The sequence below is a fragment of the Aythya fuligula genome, chromosome 17 (genome assembly GCF_009819795.1).
Source record: "Aythya fuligula isolate bAytFul2 chromosome 17, bAytFul2.pri, whole genome shotgun sequence".
NCBI lineage: Eukaryota > Metazoa > Chordata > Aves > Anseriformes > Anatidae > Aythya > Aythya fuligula.
Window position 1 is genome coordinate 12,549,198 of NC_045575.1, and position 19,777 is coordinate 12,568,974.

Genomic DNA, 19,777 nt, shown 5'->3' on the forward strand with positions numbered 1-19,777 from the left:
ACTGGTCTGTCCCACAGCTGTGGTACTTGGTTTGTGTCTGTGAAAGTGACAAAGGGTTTAGGAATATGTAAGGACTTCTTTCCCTTTCTGTTGCAGAATAAATCAAAGTAAAGCATTACATTACAAAACTATGTTTTCTTATCATTAATGTTTTTTGTTTTTTCCCCTGCAGTTGAGCTCAAATTTAATCTGGACCAGTATGTCAATAAAAGATACCCAGGTCTGGTGAAAATAGTGCGCAATAACAAGCGAGAAGGACTGATTCGAGCCAGAATCCAAGGCTGGAAAGCTGCAACCTCTCCTGTTGTCGGGTTCTTTGATGCTCATGTTGAATTCAACATTGGCTGGTGAGTTCTTGGCTATTCCTACAGGGAGAGCAGTGCTATTACATTTTGCCCTATGTCTCAAGGGCTGTGAAAGACATTAATTCAGCAACTGGGGAGCTGAAGAACTGTATGGATGAGACAACTGTAGGTTGGTGTTTTCACATTAGCAATTATATTTGAATAATGTAATTTGGAGAGGGACTCTTTATCAGGGAGTACAGTGATAGGAAAAGGGGTAATGGAAAAGGGGTAAACTAAAAGAGGGTAGATTTAGATTAGATACAAGGAAGAAATTCCTTACTATGAGGGTGGTGAGGCACTGGCCCAGGCTGTCCCCAGAAGCTGTGGCTGCCCCATCCCTGGCAGTGCTCAAAGCCAGGTTGGAGGGGGCTTGGAGCAACCTGGTCTGGGGGGAGGTGTTTCTTCTCATGGCAGGGGTGTTGTAACTGGATGATCCTTAAGGCTTCCTTTCAACCCAATCTATTCTATGATTCTATGAATACTTATTATTATTGCAACACTGTCAACAATCTTCTCCAATGGCTGCAAGTTCCATTAAAAAAAAAAAAAAAAAGTTGTTGTCTCTGCTCCAGTACAGCTTAGTGGAGAGGAAAGTAATTTAAACCACAATGAATGGAAAGCCTCCAAAGCAGACAAGTATGGAGATACCATTAAGGAGGCTCAGGGCTCGAGGCGGATGCATGCTTTCAAGTACTTTTATTTTATCTGCTTGTCATTTTCTTTTTCTTCTTAGAAACTTGAATATAAGTCTGACTTCTTTGTAAATATTCTTACATTTACAATTGAGGGAAACGTGAAATTATTTCCTATATTTTTAATGGGGCTTGAAATTAGCATGCCTTTCCTCATCCTCTTTGTTTTGGAAGGGAGAGGCATTGACTGTGGGTAGCACAGATTTGAGCTTAATGGACCAGATCTACAGTTGCAGTAAATCTTAGTAGCACCACTTAGTGGCCAATATTTGGCATTACTAGACCTCGGGCCTGAAGAAACTGATCTGTACAGTCAGCTGAAAAATGGCTGTTGGGACCTTCAGTATGTAAAATTTGTATTTTCCAAAGACAGGCTGGTATTTGATAATGATGATGCAGGGTTATGATGGAGCTGATTATACTCTGCAGTTCTGGGAGATATCCTCAAATTAAAACTAAAAATAGCTGTACTTGCAACCAGAGAGAAACTTAATTGCAAAGGAGTGGAGTGTTTATTTTTATATGTTCATGAATATCTTTTGAAAAATGAAGATGCAATAAAGTAAGCCTTGTAGGGCACCTGGTTTATATTCACCCTACTTTTTCCCCATCAAAGTCTATAATAGCTGTCACTGTAATTTTCTAGAAGCTTAAGAGCTAAGTTGTTTATTTATTTACTTTTAAGGCATCTGGATTTTTCAAATCATTGCAAAAGTTCATTCAGGGTAATATCTGCTACCAGGCAGAACCAGGCACTGAAGCCTGGTGCTGGTGAGATCATGTTCCCAGTGCTTTTTCTGCTCTGAACTGCAGTTTTTTGAGTTTTGCAGACAATTTTGTTACCCATTCTGTAAAGAACAGTAACCCATTCTGTAAAGGATGGTAAATTGAGGTTTTACTGATGTACTCTACCCAGAGAAACTAGGCAGTGATGTCGGTAGTCAGAAAAAGTTTTTTGTTGTTGTTAGTTTTTTGTTTTTTTGGTTGGCTTGGTTTTGTTGTTGTTGTTGTTTTGTTTGTTTGTTTGTTTTGATATATACATATCATTTTAAATTTACTTTGCATTAAGGTCAGGAAGAGTTGAAATCAGTGTAGAAAGAACCTGGACTACTCAGAAAATGAGAGTATACCCGAGATTAAAAAGTGTTTGCATTTACTGCGTCCTCCCAGGTGTACTCTCCTTTCAACAAGTCTCACTAATACTATTGAGCCGGTTTGTGCAGCCTCTCTAGACCACTTGGCTTCTAGAGTAGCTGCAGAGGATGGGTGAGAATAGCAAACATATACCAGAAGTGTAAAGTATTGCCTTGTTTTGAGTCACATGTGGAAGCTCAGTGTGTTCTCTTCTATTTCGCCTGTTCCCTTCAGCCTCTGGGGCTGCTGACAGCCATCTCCATCGTTGTTCTGCCTGTTCCCTCCTAGTTTAACTCTGCCCATCAGGACTCACGTGTTTGCCTGTCATTTCAATTTTCAGCTCATCTCCTTTTACAAGGAGGAACTGGAAGCCTTTCAAGCTGGGTTGCTTTCTTTTTTTCCCACCAGGTTACTCTATCCCTGCCCCAGAGCTGTACCAACTTGGTAGTCGTGAGGGAGTAGCTTGTTAAAGCTCTGCTGTTCTGTTCTCCTGCAAAACCTTATAGTGCATGAATATTTTCCTCCATTTACAAAATACACCCATGTATTCGGAGGCCGCATGGATTACTCCCACTCAAAGCTGTCTCTGGATTATTTGTGAGGCAATTAAAAAACAGCCAATTCTTTTGCCACAGAAAAGAGCATTAACTTTCTGTTTGGTTTGTGTTCCATCTCACAGTCATGTACCTGCAGTGCAATTTTAGTCTTCCACTCTGTGCCTGCTTTACCTGCTTAATCAGTTGGCAGATTAATTTGTAAGGAATCAGAGAAAGACCTCGTCACTTTCTCATGAAATATTCAGAATTCTGATGACAACAACAACAAACAAACAAAAAACCTTTTTCTTTAAACAGTTGCCCCGCTATGGGTGAGCTTTTGCCTTATAACACAATGTAGCATTTATAGGCTCTCACAGCATAACTCTCCAGGGACACTTCTAAACTAAAATACAATCTGGTAGGATATTAAAAAAAAAAAAACAAAAAACTCCACAACCTGGCAGGTTGAATTAACTATTGAATTATTTATTTTACTGTGCTTAATTGCTCTTTTTTTTTTTTTTTGCTTCTCAGGTGTTGAAATGTGTTAGCATAGAGCAGAGATTTTCTATTGACCTGTTCCCCTTAAGGCTTTTGGTAGTGAGAGCTATACTGCTGCTGTGACAGCAGAAGTGGAGGTGACCAGCTAAAAGGGAGGCTGTTACTATTAATTCTCAAATGGAATTTTAAATGAAAAGCATGCGATAATTTTCCCGTTTAGTTCACATGTAAAATTCCACCTGCCCTGCAATAGAACCTCTTTTGTTTTTAATGGCTACTTAATGTCAATAGAAGTCAGGGTCTAGAGCCCACAGCGCAGCAGAACCAATGGCTATGAAACGCTTGGAGTGCTCAGAATACACCTGTGAATATTCAGTGCCAGAAACATCCTTCCTCTTTCCTGGCTGCTGTGCCTGCAGGCAGAAAGGCAGTGGGACAGATGACCTTGCAAGGGGAAATACCAATGGCCAAGAGGAGAAAAGAAACAAGGTGGAAGGTGGACCCAAGAAGACCACAGGACATTCTGCAGCCGTCTTGTCCTTGCTCCTGGCAAGACTCAGCAAGGACAGTGGCACACGGATTTGCTTAAAACCCTTGTTGCTTGTCATGTGCACTCATTTAACTCTTAGAGTAAAGGAGGATCTGCTCTCCCTCTGTCATGTTGGCTCAGAAAAACCCATGAAGACTTTTTTTTTTCTTTTTCTAGTACCCTTGGAAATTGCTGTTCTCTGGTCTTTGGTCCCCATTTGTTTTCTATGTACTGTATACCTACAATGGGGAAAAAAGTAGGAGGTGTTTTTCCTCTGCCTGCATCTTTTTTAAACTATATTTTCCAGATAAAATCATGTTTCACAGTTGTGCTATGAGGAAAATGCATCCATCTGTCAGTCTCCAATTTCAGCCAGATTTAACAGAAGGTTAAAGGTCTGAGAGATGGTAAGTTCAGAGAGGAGCTGTGGAAACCGCAACTGGATAGCATTCAAATCAGTTCTTCTACAGAGTGGCTAATTGCATGATCCCAAACAAGTTATAGGAGGTTTCATAGTGAACAGAGCTGTTAAAAATACCCAAATACAGGGGAACTGTGGATAAAAGTTTCTACCAGACCAGCTGTGTGATGGGAAGGATGGTTGGAAGGATGGTTGAAGGATGATTGCAGGATACCAGATCTCATCAATCACGTTACTCGCAGACATTAGTGTCAGTCATCACTGATGCTTCATTATATTCTGTGTCCTGCAATTTGTAGGTAATACACCTTTAGCAGGAAAAGGAGGGAGTACAGTGGAATTTGAATGAAGTTTGGCTGAGAAGGGTAAATGGGAGCATGGTTTCTGGTGAGATGAACAATGGGAGAATGTCTAGGCTCGGGTCTGGAAGAAGCATTAAAGAAAGGCTCCAGTGAGTGGGAGTGTGGAAGGAGGCCAGTGTGTAACAATTTAATGGAAAACCACAGTTTTCACAGAAAATATCTCCCAGAGAAGTTGTACTTTCCTGTCTGAAGGTATATTTCAGCCTGCATAGTTTGATTTTCCCCATATTCCTCTGAAGATTTCAGCATTCCTGTTCTGCCTTCTGTATGAGGTTCACCCACTGCGTTTGGCACCATGCAGGAACACGGAGCGCAGACAATTGCATTCTGGCTGATAATTATGTTGTGGAAGATGTAGAGCATTATGCAGACTCCTGTCTTTGAGAGATGGGAAAGAATAACATGACAAGGAGAAGAGAACTTCCCTACTTTCTGTCTGGGAGCAGGAAAGCAGAGATAGCAGAGATGGGGTGTTAATTCTCTGGGTGAGAAAAAGGACACATTGAGTGAAGGAGGGCAGGACTCAATAAGAGAAAGGCACACAATATATTAGCAGTCATAAAGAGGGTGCTAGGATCCATAAAAGAAGACATAATGATAGAGTATTATACTTGCTTTCTAGCTTAGGAATTGCTTTTTCACATCTCACCAAAGTAGTATCGAAGCAATGAATGGAGTTATGCAGCGCTGTAGTAATTAAAATTTTGCCAGACAAAGGGGGAGTTTCAATAAGGAAGCAGTGGAGTAAGAGGATTTCATCAAAAATTTTCAATATACCAAAGAGACAGAGACAGCCTGACATGAGAAAGAGGATCTGAAATATAAGCCAAGTATCTATTCGTCTGTGCTACACACAGCCCATCATTATAGATTATCCCTGAAGTTGGCAGTGTTTTAAGAAGATAGAAAATGGGGTATTTAAGGAACTAAGAAAAAAAGCTAAAGATCAAGATCCCAGGTCTATGAATAACCCTTTGCAGATACTATTTCATTCTGTAATATGTAATGCAATTTGCTATAGTGGCCTTAAGCAATGGATTCTCCAGCAAGTGTGTAAATGAAAAAGGAAGTTGATTTCCTCCTAATTTTCTACTGGCTATGGTTATCCTAACTACTTTTTAATGGAGATGTAGTTACACTTCTGTAGGACAAAGTCACAAGGTCACGTGGCTCTTTGGGGACCTGGCAAGGCCTGGGACCTTCTTTCCTTCTAGCGAGAGAAGCACTGAAGCTGAGGGTGAAGTGGTTTGTAGTCCTTCCCCTTTGGAGGATTCGCACCCAGGAATGGGAATCAGGACAAGGATACGCTTCATCACAGCATCCCCGGTACCAGGCTGAGTTTGACTTGGGAAGTTTTAATTATGCAAAGGAAAGGACATGTCTTTATTGAAGGGGTTTTTCCTCATCCACAGACTCTACCTTCACTTAGGATCAGTGTGATAACTGAATGGGACATGTTTCAGATAGCAAAAGTGAACTAACATTGTCTGAGTGAAGAGGGCAGCATGCAGCAGATACCACATGGCCCTTCTGATGCATGGGGCAGCACCAGCTTGCATACACAGGACGTGCAAGAACAGCACCTTCAGCTATTCATCTACCTAAACAACCTAGAGTGCTCATTGAGGCATCCTCATTGCTTTTCAGTGGTGCAGAAAAGAGCTATTCAGATTTGGCAGCCAAACAGCTGATCTTTAACTCTCCAGCAGGCTTTTATCCTGTGTTTGCTCCAGTCTGACTGGGGGCTGCAGGGCTGAAACCTCCCTGATAGAGATGTCAGGCAGAACAGATGGGGAATTTCTTCCTCATCTTAGAGACTGGGGAAGGGAGTGTGATTTTTTTTTTTTAATAGTTATGTGTTTTGTGTTTTTTTTTTGTTTTTTTTTTTTACTTCTGTGAGCACTTATTTACAGGAAAGGAACTCTGCATGAAATATTCCACAGTTGGCCTCAGTGGAGAATTCTGTATGTCTGTAGATCTCCTTGTCTGCATCTGAAAAATGCATATTGTCAGTGAAATTTGAGGCAGCATATAAAATCACATGCAAAATAAGCTTTCAGTTTACACATCCTTTTTTCTTATGTTTCTGAGTTAATATTTTACTTCATAGTTTCTGGCAGTGCTACAGCCAGAGTAAAATAAAGTGTTAAATACACTGAGCCATAACGTCTAAGAGAGAATACCATATGGTTGTTCATTTATGTCTTATAAGAACTTAAGGAAGAGTCTTCACAGAAGAAAAAGGAATTATGGTTTGTGGGGGAGGGGGAGATAAAAACAAAGTTGGATTTTTTTAATATTAGTTCATTTTTTATTGGAGTAAAAATTTGAATGGCTATAATGGAGAGGAAAAAAATGTACGTTTATCTCAAAACAACCTAGAGAGCAGGTTATTCAGATATCCACTTAGGAAGGGGCAGAACATAAGAGAAACTTTCCCAACACTGAAAGGGTTATGAAAGGGTTTGGTTTTGGACAAATGCAGAAGAAGTGCCATTTAAGAAAAAATAAATAGAAAGAAGCTGGTGACAAATGCCTAGTGCAATCCTTCTGCTTACAAACTGAAAGTTATTCTGGACCTCTTCCTCAAATGATGCAGGTTGGCAAAGCTTCCCTGGAGTTGTGAAGTTCATTGGAGCAGAGGAGTCGGACAGCAGAGGTTCTGGCCCGTGGCATGCATCTGGTTTCTTCTCTTATATCACATGTGCTTATTCCTATGTTGTGCCTTCTTAGAAGTCTGCTTGAAGTCAGTAGGTGGTTTTACATATTTAAAGGGTAAATTATATAATCATGTGTGCTGAGGAGCTCATTACTAACTTGTTTTTATCTTCTTTTTTTTTAAGAAAAAAAAAATCTGGAAGAAGCTGTTCTTTTTAGCGTTGTGAAAAATCAGACTTCCCCATTGGCATGAGCTCTGTTGCAATCTGATAAGGATGTAAGACAGCATAAAATTTGTGTTTGCTCTTATGTCTCCTGGGGTTCAAGCTGCTCTGCGTTGGCCCAATATTAAACAGAGAATGCATATATGTTCAGAGACAGACTTACAACAGGATTAGAGAAGCAAGTATGCTCACAGCATGACCTCTGCTTTTGCTCTCAATCTTCTTAGAAGCTTATTTTGTTCTCTGGGTTAAATTCTGCCTTCCAACTCTTTTCTGAACTCTAATGTTTATCTTGGGAGCACTTTCTCTTTGAAGCCCACAGTACTGGCATTGCTTGCACTCCCTTAGAAGTCAACCTGGATGCTCAACATCTTGGAAATTCCATTGTTTGACCTGCCTCTTATGCCACGGGTAGGCAAAAACATGAAATGCATGGGCTGTATTTAGATATACGCCCAACAGTCTCTGACAAATCAACACATCCTTTAGCTCCTGATGAGAGATTCCTTCCACAAATCCCCCAGGACAGTTTCTGCAGGGAGGATTCACTTACCAAAGCACCTGCTGTGGATGTCAATGTGCCTGTGAGAAGCCCACCAGAATTATGGTAAAGCCATATCTGCCTTCTGGCTTTTCAACCATGTACTGTCAGTTGCAGGACTCACGTGGGAATGAGACATTTGCAGTGTGTTCCTATATTTCAGGAGCCACTTCAGAGAAATAAAACCCAAGTGAAAATAGGCATTAGCTTAGCTGAGTCTATGAGAGAATTAAATTTACTGTCCTCTCTCTTCTGGCTTTATCCATTTGCTAGCAATATATTCAGAGGGGGAGGACAACGCTGACAAATATACACTTTTAGTGTGGATAGAAGGGAGGAACTTCTTTGTCACTCAAATTCTAGCCCAAATTGTCTGCTTGGTTTTTATAAGGTGGGGAAAAAACAAACAAACAAGCAAGCCTGGATGAGGCTAAGCACTACCTATAAAGCTGAATCTTGTGATTATATTTAGTTTACTGAAATCCGTCATGTCTGTGAATATGCCTGGGAGAATTTTTCCTCTTGCTTCAGTAAATAACTTGTCAACAATGTATGCTGCTCTGTTCCCATAAAGTATGTTTCTCGTATACAAGCCAGGAATCTAGTATTTTTTTTGGCATCTGTGAAAAAAAAAAAAAAAAAAAGGAAGAATCTCAAAATTCACATCTGGCTTGTATACCTAATTAGGCAGGGCTGAATCCTGCCTCACTGCCAGCAGCGGCCATGTGGAAAGGAAATACTCAAATGCCATATTGCAGCTCATCAGCACAGCACGGCAAACTCACTTGGACTTCAGCAACCTCTTCCACTCAGTCCTTTTTGTCCAGGGAGCTGCCAGGAGCACCTGATTTCTCCAGATGCTCAGTGGAGAAGACAAGAGATGAGGAAAGCAAAGAAATGAACATTGGCATGTATGAAGAGGATGAGTAAATCCACATAAGAATGTAGCAGCTTAAAATAAAGGAAAAAATTAGAAATGGTGAGGAAAGATTTAAGCATAATCCTTTCAAAAACCTTAAACAATCAGACAAAGCCAGAATTACCACCAAAGTTGACAAAGGATTTGATGCCAGTGCAGCTCAGCCGACAGACACAAGGCTACCGTGCAAGTCTGCTGAGGCCAAAAGAGATACTCCAGGTCTGGACTTGGCTAGCAGTGAATAGCAATTAAAAAACAACAACAAAAAAAACAACAACAACAACAACAACAAAAAATCATATTTCATGGATTAGGCAATGTAAACAGAGTCTATTACCCTTTCCTGTTGAAGCTCATAGTACTACCTCATTAGACAGACTGGCTGTTACCTCAGGATCTTGGCAGGTAGAAAAAGCACAAGCAATGTTGGTGGTGCAGAGGGCATTTGCAGAATCTGGGGGCTTGAATATTCCTGTAGATCGTACTGCAGTGTGATAGGGCTTGGTGTTCAAATACCCCCTTGCTATTTCTGCTGTCCCTGGTTGGGCAAGGGAAGCTGGGAAATGTGACAGGGGTACAAGGTTTAGCTGAGAAGTCACTCCATTTTGAGTTTTGTCAAGTAACAGAAGAACTCTGCACTGGATTTGCTCATTTCCTGTGTGACTCAGTCTGCTCTCTGGAGGATGTAATCCCTCCACTCTGTGATAACTTCTGTACCAAATCTGCTAAAGCGATGTCCAGGGGCTTCAGAGATGTATCTTTGGCAACACACAAGGGCTTCTGAAATGTTGTTTGAGTCAATTTTGTAACAAGGCTCCTGCTTCAAGCACTCTGCAAGGACAGTGACCTCCTCCAAGGTCATTTTTTTCCCCATATCTGCAAGGAGGACTCCTTTACAGGTTAATTAGTGGCCTGTCATTAACATCTATACCTGTTGTTTGGTGTTTTGAAAACCTTCATTTCAGAGGCCAGAAAGGAGTGGGAGAGCCTCCTACTGATATTATGCATGGGGATTACCACAGCTGAGCACGGTGGCACCTGATTAGTGATGGGAGAAGCGTGGCTGGCTGACATCTGCCTCTAGGCTGATGAACTGAGATAATATTATGGAAATAACAAACTAGATTCATCTTTTTTTGCATTCTTCCCTGCTTTATTGGAGTTGCAAGAGTTTTTCTGCTGGACACCCGCTGTTTTTTAAAGCACTTAATCTCATAACTATAATCTCATATTAATAACAAAAGCGGCTTACCCTGATTTGGTAGGTCACATTGGCTTTTTAGGGAGGTTCATGTGTGTGGCCTAAGGACTTTATGAATTGGCATTCCAGATAATGTACTGCACTGTCCTGACTCTCTCTCAGGTATTTCTTGTCTCTCCCACTAAAAATAAAAATTAAAATTTTGGTTTTGCCTGGGGTGCTGCTCTTTAAATGCTTCTTTGGAGGCCCTTAGTGCCTTGCAGGAATAGACTTTGATAGCAGAGGTACCGCACCAAAAATTGGAGGCCGGCAGTAGTAAGACAGACTTCAAAGCAGTCCAATCATGAGGGATGCCTTGATTTATTTTCAGAATAAATTAAGTAAAGTAAGAATACTACACATGTTGCATAAGAGATGAACATCTAATGCATAACATTCCTGGCCAGGCCTTCAGAGAGAAGACAAGGGGGATTTCTGCAGCTTGCAGTGGGGTCCTTCTCTTCCCACCACGCGTGTGATCAATCTTTTTATTAAAATTTACATGTTCTGTACTATTGGTGTTTAGCTGATTAAATTCAAATGTCCTTTTTCTAGAGGATTCCACATAAAACTAGCTTAACTCTCTACAGCTTCTTTCCAAATGAAATGCTGCAACGCCTTGCATTTTTTTTTTCAGTCATGCCCTTATTTTACATGATTTTGTGATGCTTTATCTGCAGTAGCTCATCCTCGATACTCAAAGGTTTCACTGAATCTGTCTCTTTTTACAGAAGTGAGAGGGGTAAAAAAAGAGAAAGCAAACAGTTCATGGCCTCATGTAAGCAATATGGAGTTTGTGCACACAAAAGAGAAATATTTTGGCCATATTTGAGTAAAGAGAAAATGCTGTTTTCTTACAGATGAGATCAGAAAATTTGTGTTAGTTCAGACTGAGACAATGCAGAATGAAAATGGAGGTTGAATTAATTTCATAACTTGTCCCTTTCTGTTGGTCTACACAAGAAAATACATGGTAACAAACAAAATATAACAGAATATGAAACAACAAATTGAAAGCACAGGAGAATGATTGCCTTTTAACCAACAACAAAAGTATAATGAGAAAAGATCAGTGTTCAACTCCTACTACCCCTGTGAATCACAGCAAGCCACCCTTCCCTCAGAGAAGATACATGTGAGAGCTCTGCAGAATCTTCAAAGTTTATTTCAAGAGGAAACAGTTACAAAAGAACAAGCTGGTGTCTGTTTCTAGTGCTGCTTTGAGAAGTGCTTTCCACCCTTATGTAAGTTTGCTGCCTTTTTGGATCTGTTTCTCTCAAAATTCTTAGCAACTTCAGACTACCTTGGTCAGAAATGGGTGTTTGCACTGAAGCTTTTTACTTTCCTGAAATACTTTGGGAAGTAGGTGCTGTTGAAAGCACATTGATGTTTTAAAGCCTTTTGAAATGATGGCACATTTCCTGCAGCTTGCTGCTTTTGCACTATCTGTCTACTGAGACCTTCTTATTGCCAGAGAGGCTTTAGAAGGTATAATGCAGCCATGCTTGTCATCCAAGCTAGATCCAATGGGGTCAGTCCTTAGAAAACAAGATTAAAACCTTTGAGTAACCTTCAGATTGATTCAGTCCCTTTTTGTTCTTCAGGCCCTATAAGCAAGAGGCATCCTGGTGGTGTAGACATGAAGAGATTTAGTTACTCTCAACGCTTGCCCATTGCACACTGAAATGACAGTGTCCAGGCATCAGAATAAGTGTTTGGGAAACGTTGTGTTGTTAAACCCTGGTACAGCTCCATAGAGGCAATAATTCGTGTGATGTTGGTATGTGAAATGTGCCACACTGAACCCTGGCTTCTGCTCTATGGCAGTGACCTGCACTCAATCCTGCTGCACTGGGTTTTGGGCTGCCATCTTACTGGTTCCTCCTCTCAGTATCAGAGAACTTTGGTTTATCAGACTGCAAAGAAGGGACTTGGTCTAAATGGGTGGCTGTAAAACATTTTCCTCTTTTTATTGTTCTCAGGGTGGAACCCGCACTTACCCGGATCAAAGAAGATCGAAAGCGGATCATCTTACCAGCGATTGACAACATCAAGTACAACACTTTTGAAGTGCAGCAATATGCCAACGCAGCCCATGGCTATAACTGGGGCCTCTGGTGCATGTACATAATCCCACCACAGGACTGGCTCGATAAAGGGGATGAATCAGCTCCCATCAGGTAAATCTCCCATGTCACTTTGGTACTAAGGGTGTCTCCATGTCAGCTGTCTGCCAAGGGGGAATTCAAGTGAACCAAGGCTGGAGGCTTTTGTACAGGGATAGTAAAATGAAACTGAGAAAAACAGATGGCTCTACAAAGCAGTTGATGCATGTGTCACAACTCAGAGCTGCACTGCAGTGTGCATAGAAGTGAGTGTGCTTTAGTTGTGAAATGTGATTCAAGTTCATGTTGTGTCCCTTAGTAGGATAGCAAGATCTTTTTCATCTAGGCTTTTATTTTCTAAACGGACTGTGGCATGTGTAATGAGCCAGATAAACATTGTGTGTATGAGAAACGAAGGTATTTTGTATGTGATTACAAGGAGGCTGTCTTCACTTTGGGTCTGTAGGCAGCATTCTTGGACATCAGCCCAAACCAGAGCTTCCCAGCAGCACAAGTAGGAGATGTGTTAGCCTTGTCTTGTTGGAGAGTTGCTCTTTTTCTGGAGAATTTTACATATGTTCTGAGTTTTCCCCCTGGATGAATTTTAAAATAACACTGGACCATATAAGCAGAGTATCATTTTACTTTCTCTGTAAGGTAACATTTTGCCTTACAGAAATGGAATTTTCTAAGGAAATACTGTTTCAGGAATTGTGATAGCAGTTTTGAGTATTGTTTAGAGGGATAACAGGAACTGATGAGAAAGGGACTTTCTTTCCCCTTCATTTGAAAGTTCACATCTAGCCTTTCTTCTCTGGGGCAGGTGCTTGTCTTACAGCTCCGCTGAGAAGTGCCATGCTGGGTGAAGGCACTTTTTTAGCAACAGCTGAAACGAATGCTAAAAAATACATAGCTCACCTATGCACTTTTGGTTTCTCTGCCCTGTTTTTGAGCTTTCTTAAGAAGGATACAAACTGCCACCTTAGAGATATCTTCATCCTGATGTGTACCAGCTCCATCCTAAAGTAAACTAAACCTGTGTTGTATGGGCCCAATGCACGCTCTGGCACAGAAGGTGATATACTTCCCTTCCAGCATAGAACCTGAGTTGTTGGGTCCCAAGAAGTTTATTCCCAATCCATCCAAGCAACTTGAACCTTGTCCAACAGGAAGGGCCCAAGTGGTCTTTTAGGAGTGAAAGGACACAGACAGACTGCTCACATTTCTAAGACTGGTTGGCTGGAACCATCTCACAGGATCCGGCCCTCATACAGGAAATAATATTTCAGTCCACATTTGAGCAAGTGTTGCAAGTTGCTCTTAGGTTCACTCATATGCCCTGTGACTGCAAGACAGAGCTGTGCAGTGACATTAACCTTACTTATCACAGGACAGCACAGTCCTTCCTCACTGACCCTTTGCTCAGCTTGAAACCTCAATAAGCAGTAAAGTAATTACTTAGAAAATCGGTTTTCTTGGATAGCATGCCCTGTCCTCCTGTCATTGTTTTAAAAGTGCAGGTGTTTTATATCTATTTCACTCAGCTTTGAGAAATAGATTATTGAAGAAGAAAAATTAATCAGCCAAAGCTTTCACTCCTGAAATGGGGGTTTCAGCCTTTTATTCCCGAAAGGTTTTGCACACTTCATTACTTCCAGTTTATATGTGAAATCACTGTATTAATTTTCACATTGGTTGTTCTCGTATTTGAGTATCTTCTGTTCAGGAGAACATTGTCAAATATCACATAAGACTGAACCAAGAGGTTAAACCTCAGCAACTTCCTTAGACACAATTTTCAGTGCACTATTTTCAGGTGGCTAGTGCACCCTCTGAAGCGTGGAATTCTGCAAAGAACTTCTGGAAATTGAGCTACGGATCTTTTTTAATAGAGAATAAGGAATCTTATCCCTGTGATGCTGTGAGAAGTGTTAGTTTTCTTTCAGCTGTATGGGACCTGATTTACCGTAGGCTCCCCTCAGGTTTACGGTCAAGTTCTTGCCAGAGTTATACTGGCACTGAGTTGGAGCAATAAAGAAGTGAATAAGGTCCAAAAACTCAGGCCCTGAGTAGTGTTGCAATCTGATGCACATAAGCAGCTGGCTCCCAAGAGCAGTGATTTTCTTCTGAGCGGAAACCCTCCAGCTCACCAGTGCATAAATTGCACAGAGACGAGACCAGCAGCATGAGGAGGAGAGCACCTGACCCTTGCTGACAAACACAAGGAGCACCGAGATGTTCTCAGTATGGAAGGCTCTCTCCAGCAAATCACAAATTACATGCCCTAAAATGCAGAGATGTCAATGTTGAACCGTGAATGCTTACATGGCTCCCTGGGAACGTGTGCTTTGAAGGCAGTGATCAAGGAGAGCAGAGCAGTCGCTTTATAGCCATGCTGCCCTGATTTCTGATGGAATAGCACCTGAGTGGATTTGCCAAGGCATTTGGCTGTGCTGTTTTGTGCTGTTGGGTTATGCCTTGCTATAGAAATACAATGCAATTTTGTGTCTTAAATGAGATGCCGGTGTAATTATGGTAATGGAAAGAATGGAAGTATGAGTGTAATTGATGGAAAGGCTCAGGAAGTCTGTATTAAGAACTGGGATTTGAAAGCATGCATGATAGGAACTTACTAACTGTAAAAATTTAAGGTACATTTTCAAAAGGAAGGGGAAATCAGAAAAGTAAGCAGATTTCTTTAAAAGTCTCTGTAGGTCTGGGACAGGGTTTGGTTTTGTAACTAGCTTTCCACACAGTGTACTGCAACAATGATTTCTGTTTCAGTCCAGTTTGGCAGGCAGGCAAACTGGTCCACATTGACAGCGTTTGGAGCCCTGTGTCTGTTCAGTGCATTCATAAGACTGTTCGTCATCACAAAAACTGCAAGTTCATTCAGTCTTTGCCTGTCTCCCCTAAAGCTTCCTTTGACACTGTCTTTAGCAAATAAGGGGTTTGTTTTGCATGTCTCTGTTTTGTAAAAGAAAAGGCTAATAACTAATAACCCTAAGATTGGTTATGTGGTTGATGTAGACGAATTCTTACTCCCAGATCTCCAAAGGGATTAAAAATTTTCAGTGGAAAACATGTGCCCTGGTATCAGAGAGGATCAGAGCCCTGGCATTTCTGATGTTTACATTGCATGAATAAATATCTCGATCTGCAGAATTGGATGAGATATTTAGGAAGTAGAGTCCAATTTCTGTTTTCTTCTGGGATTACACAACAGATGTGCTTACTTCTCCTTTTCTCGGAAGTTTGTTACTTGAAGCCTGATCCTCTACTTTCTTGAACACTAACAGCCATGCAATCCTATTTAGAGCCTTGCTGTGAAGGAGCAGGAACTGCCCCTCAAGTCCATGGGACACCATATAGGCAGTTATGTCAAGTGCACACCATAATATGCCAGACCAGCTGTTGTGGTCCAAGTGACAAAAGGAATGTGGCCTTGAAGTGCAAACAAAGGTAAAGACATAGCAAGAATGAAGTGTCAGATTTTGTAATTTCTGGTACAGTTCAAAGTCAGTTCTTTTTTTTTTTTTTTTCTCCATGTTAATAGTCTGAAATTCAGAACAACCGATGTTCCCCTTGCTTCTGCAGGCAATCCATTTTGCATGTTTGACATTTAAGATGTAAGATGTCTCTAACATGAAGATTTAAATGAGGATCGGTATTTTGACACGCTGTGTCCATCACATCATTTTCCATTTGTGTTCCTGAGAGCACGCTGCCCAAAAATGTCCTTATCATCTGGCAACAAACCACGTAACAAAGGATACCATTTCAGAGGGTTTCTAATGAATTTGACTGTGCAGTGAAACAGGGTGGATTTTTTTTCTCTGTACAAAAGATACTCCTGGATTTTGGAACAGCAAGGAAGGTGCCTGGTATCCTGAGCTCTGTCTCGTCTTCCCTCGCCTGCCATGATGTTGATGGACTGCTCTGTTTGGTTTCATGATCTGCAGCCACTAACACTGGAGTCGTTAGTCAGCCTCACTCAGCCGAGTGTTGCACGGCTTTCTGTATTATCTTCCTCCAGCAGCAGCGGTGCAGCTCGTTGTTGCATGTTCTCACTTACTGCTTTAATATGCTACGGCTTGGTACTGCAAGGAACGTGTGTGTGCACTCACCGAGTCAGCCACTCCAGAAAGCACGTGTGTCTTGTGCACATACAGGAATGATTGTCTGGAATGCCTACGGTGAGGCTAAAGCTGCCTGCTTTAGCTGAGATTGTGCATGCCCATGTCACCTGCAAGTTAGACGTGCTGCTGTGTCGTAGAGGTGGGGATACAGCTGTCTATGCTGCCCTGGGAAGAAATCCATCCATGTACATGAGCTTAAGAAGGGGTTCAGCTGTAAAGTCTGCTGGGATAAACCATGCAGTCATGTAATAATACAACTGATGGCTGTTAATTGATTGATTTTGGCCATCTTTTGATTTGCTGGTTCACCGGAGCCCGTAACAGAGCAGTTTTTTTTTTAGTTGTCCAGGTTCTGACAGGTGTCCTGCCTGTTCGAAAAAATACACTTCTGCGGGGCATCAAAATGTTATTCTACATCCCTGTTTCCCTGCCAAGCATTCCTAGCCAAGCATTCTGAATTGCTTTTTTTTTTTTTTTCTCTTGCTATATCTCTCCAAAGGAGTTAGCAAACCTTCTCTTCATTAAGCTTGTCAGGTTTTTTCCTGCAGCTCCTGAACAGCAAATTTGTCCTTGAGTTCTGTTCTCACAGCCTGGTGTGATTCTTTTATTGCAAAAGACATGATTTGTAAGAAAAAATAAATGCTTATGCAGTCTTCCCCACTTATCTGTCAGGTCAGGGTTGAGATGCTGCTTAGGAACCTGAATCAGAGCAATGTTCTGCCAGGAGAGGTGGAAAACTCAAAGATATGGTGTGTGATATGTCATTTCAACCTCTTTCTCCTTATCCCTGTGTATAGATTTATGTTTATGTATTTTTTGTAATTATTTTAATGTCTATATTTGTATATTTGAGTGCTTTTGCAGGTCAGTTGTCCTGGAAGTAGTTCTTACAGCATGCTCTGAAAACTGTTTCAACTTGACCTGATTGCACACAAAGTGACCTTAAGGCAGGGGGAGAAAGGTGTGTAACGAAGAGGAAACGCTGTGGTTTCACGTGCAGTATGTCAGTCTGGTGCTCAGCCCTTTCTCCTTTGCTTGCTCCTGACGAAGCCCCCAGGCAGTATCCTTCAGCTGCCCACAGAGGGAAGGAGGGCGATGGACCCGGCTGGAGAAATGGGTATGGGCACCTGCTGCAGTTCTACCAACAGAGCCATTCTCCCGGAGGTCTTGCTAAAATAAAACAGCCTCGGCTCAGACCTACAGCAAGTGGCTTTCACTTCTCTGCCCCTGGAGCCCACCAGGCAGCAGGCACTGCTCCCTTCCATGCAGTGCCTCTTCCCCCACGTCACCACCCACACAGTACCTGCTGCAGCAGGGAGGAAGGATTTGCTGCCATGAAGTGCTGCTTTCACTGCTTCCTCCCTTTCCCCAGGGCAATATGCAGAATAATCTCTCTCCCCTATCTCCCTTGCTACAGCCATGCCATCAAGTAATTTCCACAAATTGACTATGCTGTATCTTTCACAAGCGCAGAATCAATAGTATTCTGTGCTGCCTTCTAAGATTTTAACTGTAAAAGCCACTTTACTGTGTTTCCTGTTATCCTTTTGCTGCTGCTGTTGATTATAATTAAAGTTTATAGGATCCTCAGTTGCGTGAGAGAATATTGCACAGATCAATTAATTCTCTCAACACCTTTGAGGTGTTGGTAAAAAACAGTACATCTCCAACTGCTGGTTCATGATGCCTTCCTTCTAAAAATGTCTCTGTTTTACTACAAAGTCCATGACTAAAGGAAAAAGGTCATTTTCTATACAGCAGCTGTAGTTTAAGTTAATCTGTTTCACTTTGCAGCTGAGAAGTGCTAAAGGCATGCACCTTCTCACTTTCCACCCTTTGGCCAGGGGTAGGAGTTTAAGACATGTTAGCACAGTTGCTTTTGCTTGTATGTTTGTTTCAGACTTGCAAGGGGAGTGCTTGTTGTGCTGTATTGAAGCAGTAGATATACTGGAGCTTTTCTGGTGCTGGGGAACCAGAGATGACAGCCAAGTGACCATGCTTTTTGGGGGACACGTTTTCTGAACGTGTTTGCAATATGTCAGTGTTATGCCGCGGACTAATATGAAATAAAAAAAACAGCTGGAAGTGCTTTTAGAAATGAATTTTAAGGCTTTTAAGCTGCCGAGGCAGTTTAAAAACTTTTACCCAGTATTATTATCTGTGCTTTGCAGCCAGAGAGGCAGAGGCTGAGGGAGGTGGCTCACTGAGGAGCAAGTGAATGACAGGGCTGGGAGCAGAGCCGAGGTCCCAGCCTCACAGCACTGTTGCCAGCTCACTGGGCTGTGCGATCGCATCGCACTTAGTTTACAGTTGGGTCAGTCAAAGCACGGGGAAGTTAAGGGCCTGGGCTTGATGAGGGCTGAATGTCCAAAACTCTGGTTGAACCTGATGGAGGTGCTGACACACACTGTTCAGAAAATGCAATGTTGTGCTTCCTAGGCAATTTCTTCCTTTGCATCAGGATGCGGCAAGGGCAAAGCCTTGGGTTTCTCATTTCATTTTCCCTGCAGTGACCACACTCTCCTTCAGCTTCTGGGGCTGCAGCCGTGCTGCTGCACAGATGTGCAGTGACTGTGGGAAGCCAAATTCAAGTGGAGAAAAGCACTGAGGGTGACAATTTTTAACTGGCATCTCTGAAGAGCTGGATGTGGTCCCTTCTGCCATTGCATTGCTTTTGATTCTCATTCCTGAAAATATTTTTTTCTGAATATGCCATGAAGGCTTGTGGAGTCTGCCTGCATTTGCGTATACCAAATGAGAAGAAATAAAACCTGTGAGAGAGAGAGAGAGAGTGTTGCAACAGCAGTCCTCAGTGGCATTTGTCTGAGAGTAATGATTATGTAGTTGCATCCAAAATGTATTTTCCACCCCCATTCAATTAACAGGTTGGTGTTTTAATGGACAGAGCTGGCGGCTGTAAAAATCCCTCCCCAAGGGAGAGGGATTCCAGCACCTGAGAGCAGTCTGCAGAGCCAAGATGTAGCACTCCTCAGTAGGAAAGGAGGAGAAAAACCCTCCTGGGAGCATCCTGCTGCTTTAAGGAACTGCCTCTGGAGGATTTTTTTAGGGGGCTGGAAAGAGAGTGGGTCTAATCCAAAACTAAAGCTCAGTTTTAAAAAGCAGTGATGCTCTAGCATTCATCCACTGAAGCCTTGTTCTTAGCTTTAAATACATAAAAAAGCAAATGAAGAAAGTGCCTTGTGCTTCTTCTCCCCACCCCCTTCTCTTTTTGTCATGGTTAAAGCTTAAGAAATACCTAAATAATCCCTCAAAGGCTTATTTAATTTCAGAGCTACCGAATTTCCTTTCTTTGGTCATGCCCTTCTTTTATTTCACTTTCCAGACAAAATTTATTCCTTGGTAGCCTAAAAACCATTTTTCAATGATGCAGGATCTCAGCCTTTGTTGAGGCAAGTCTGTCTTCAG

The 19,777-nt window shown here is 41.8% G+C and overlaps 1 protein-coding gene across 2 annotated transcripts in view; it reads left to right on the plus strand.

Annotated features, from left to right (window-relative positions):
- Positions 1 to 19,777, plus strand: part of GALNT9 (polypeptide N-acetylgalactosaminyltransferase 9) — a 144,642-nt gene that overhangs the window by 51,152 nt on the left and 73,713 nt on the right. For both annotated transcript variants that reach the window (XM_032198801.1, XM_032198802.1), the window contains exons 4-5: positions 173 to 347; positions 12,090 to 12,287. In XM_032198801.1, the coding sequence (XP_032054692.1) occupies positions 173 to 347; positions 12,090 to 12,287 (373 nt within the window). The remainder of the gene's footprint in view (positions 1 to 172; positions 348 to 12,089; positions 12,288 to 19,777) is intronic.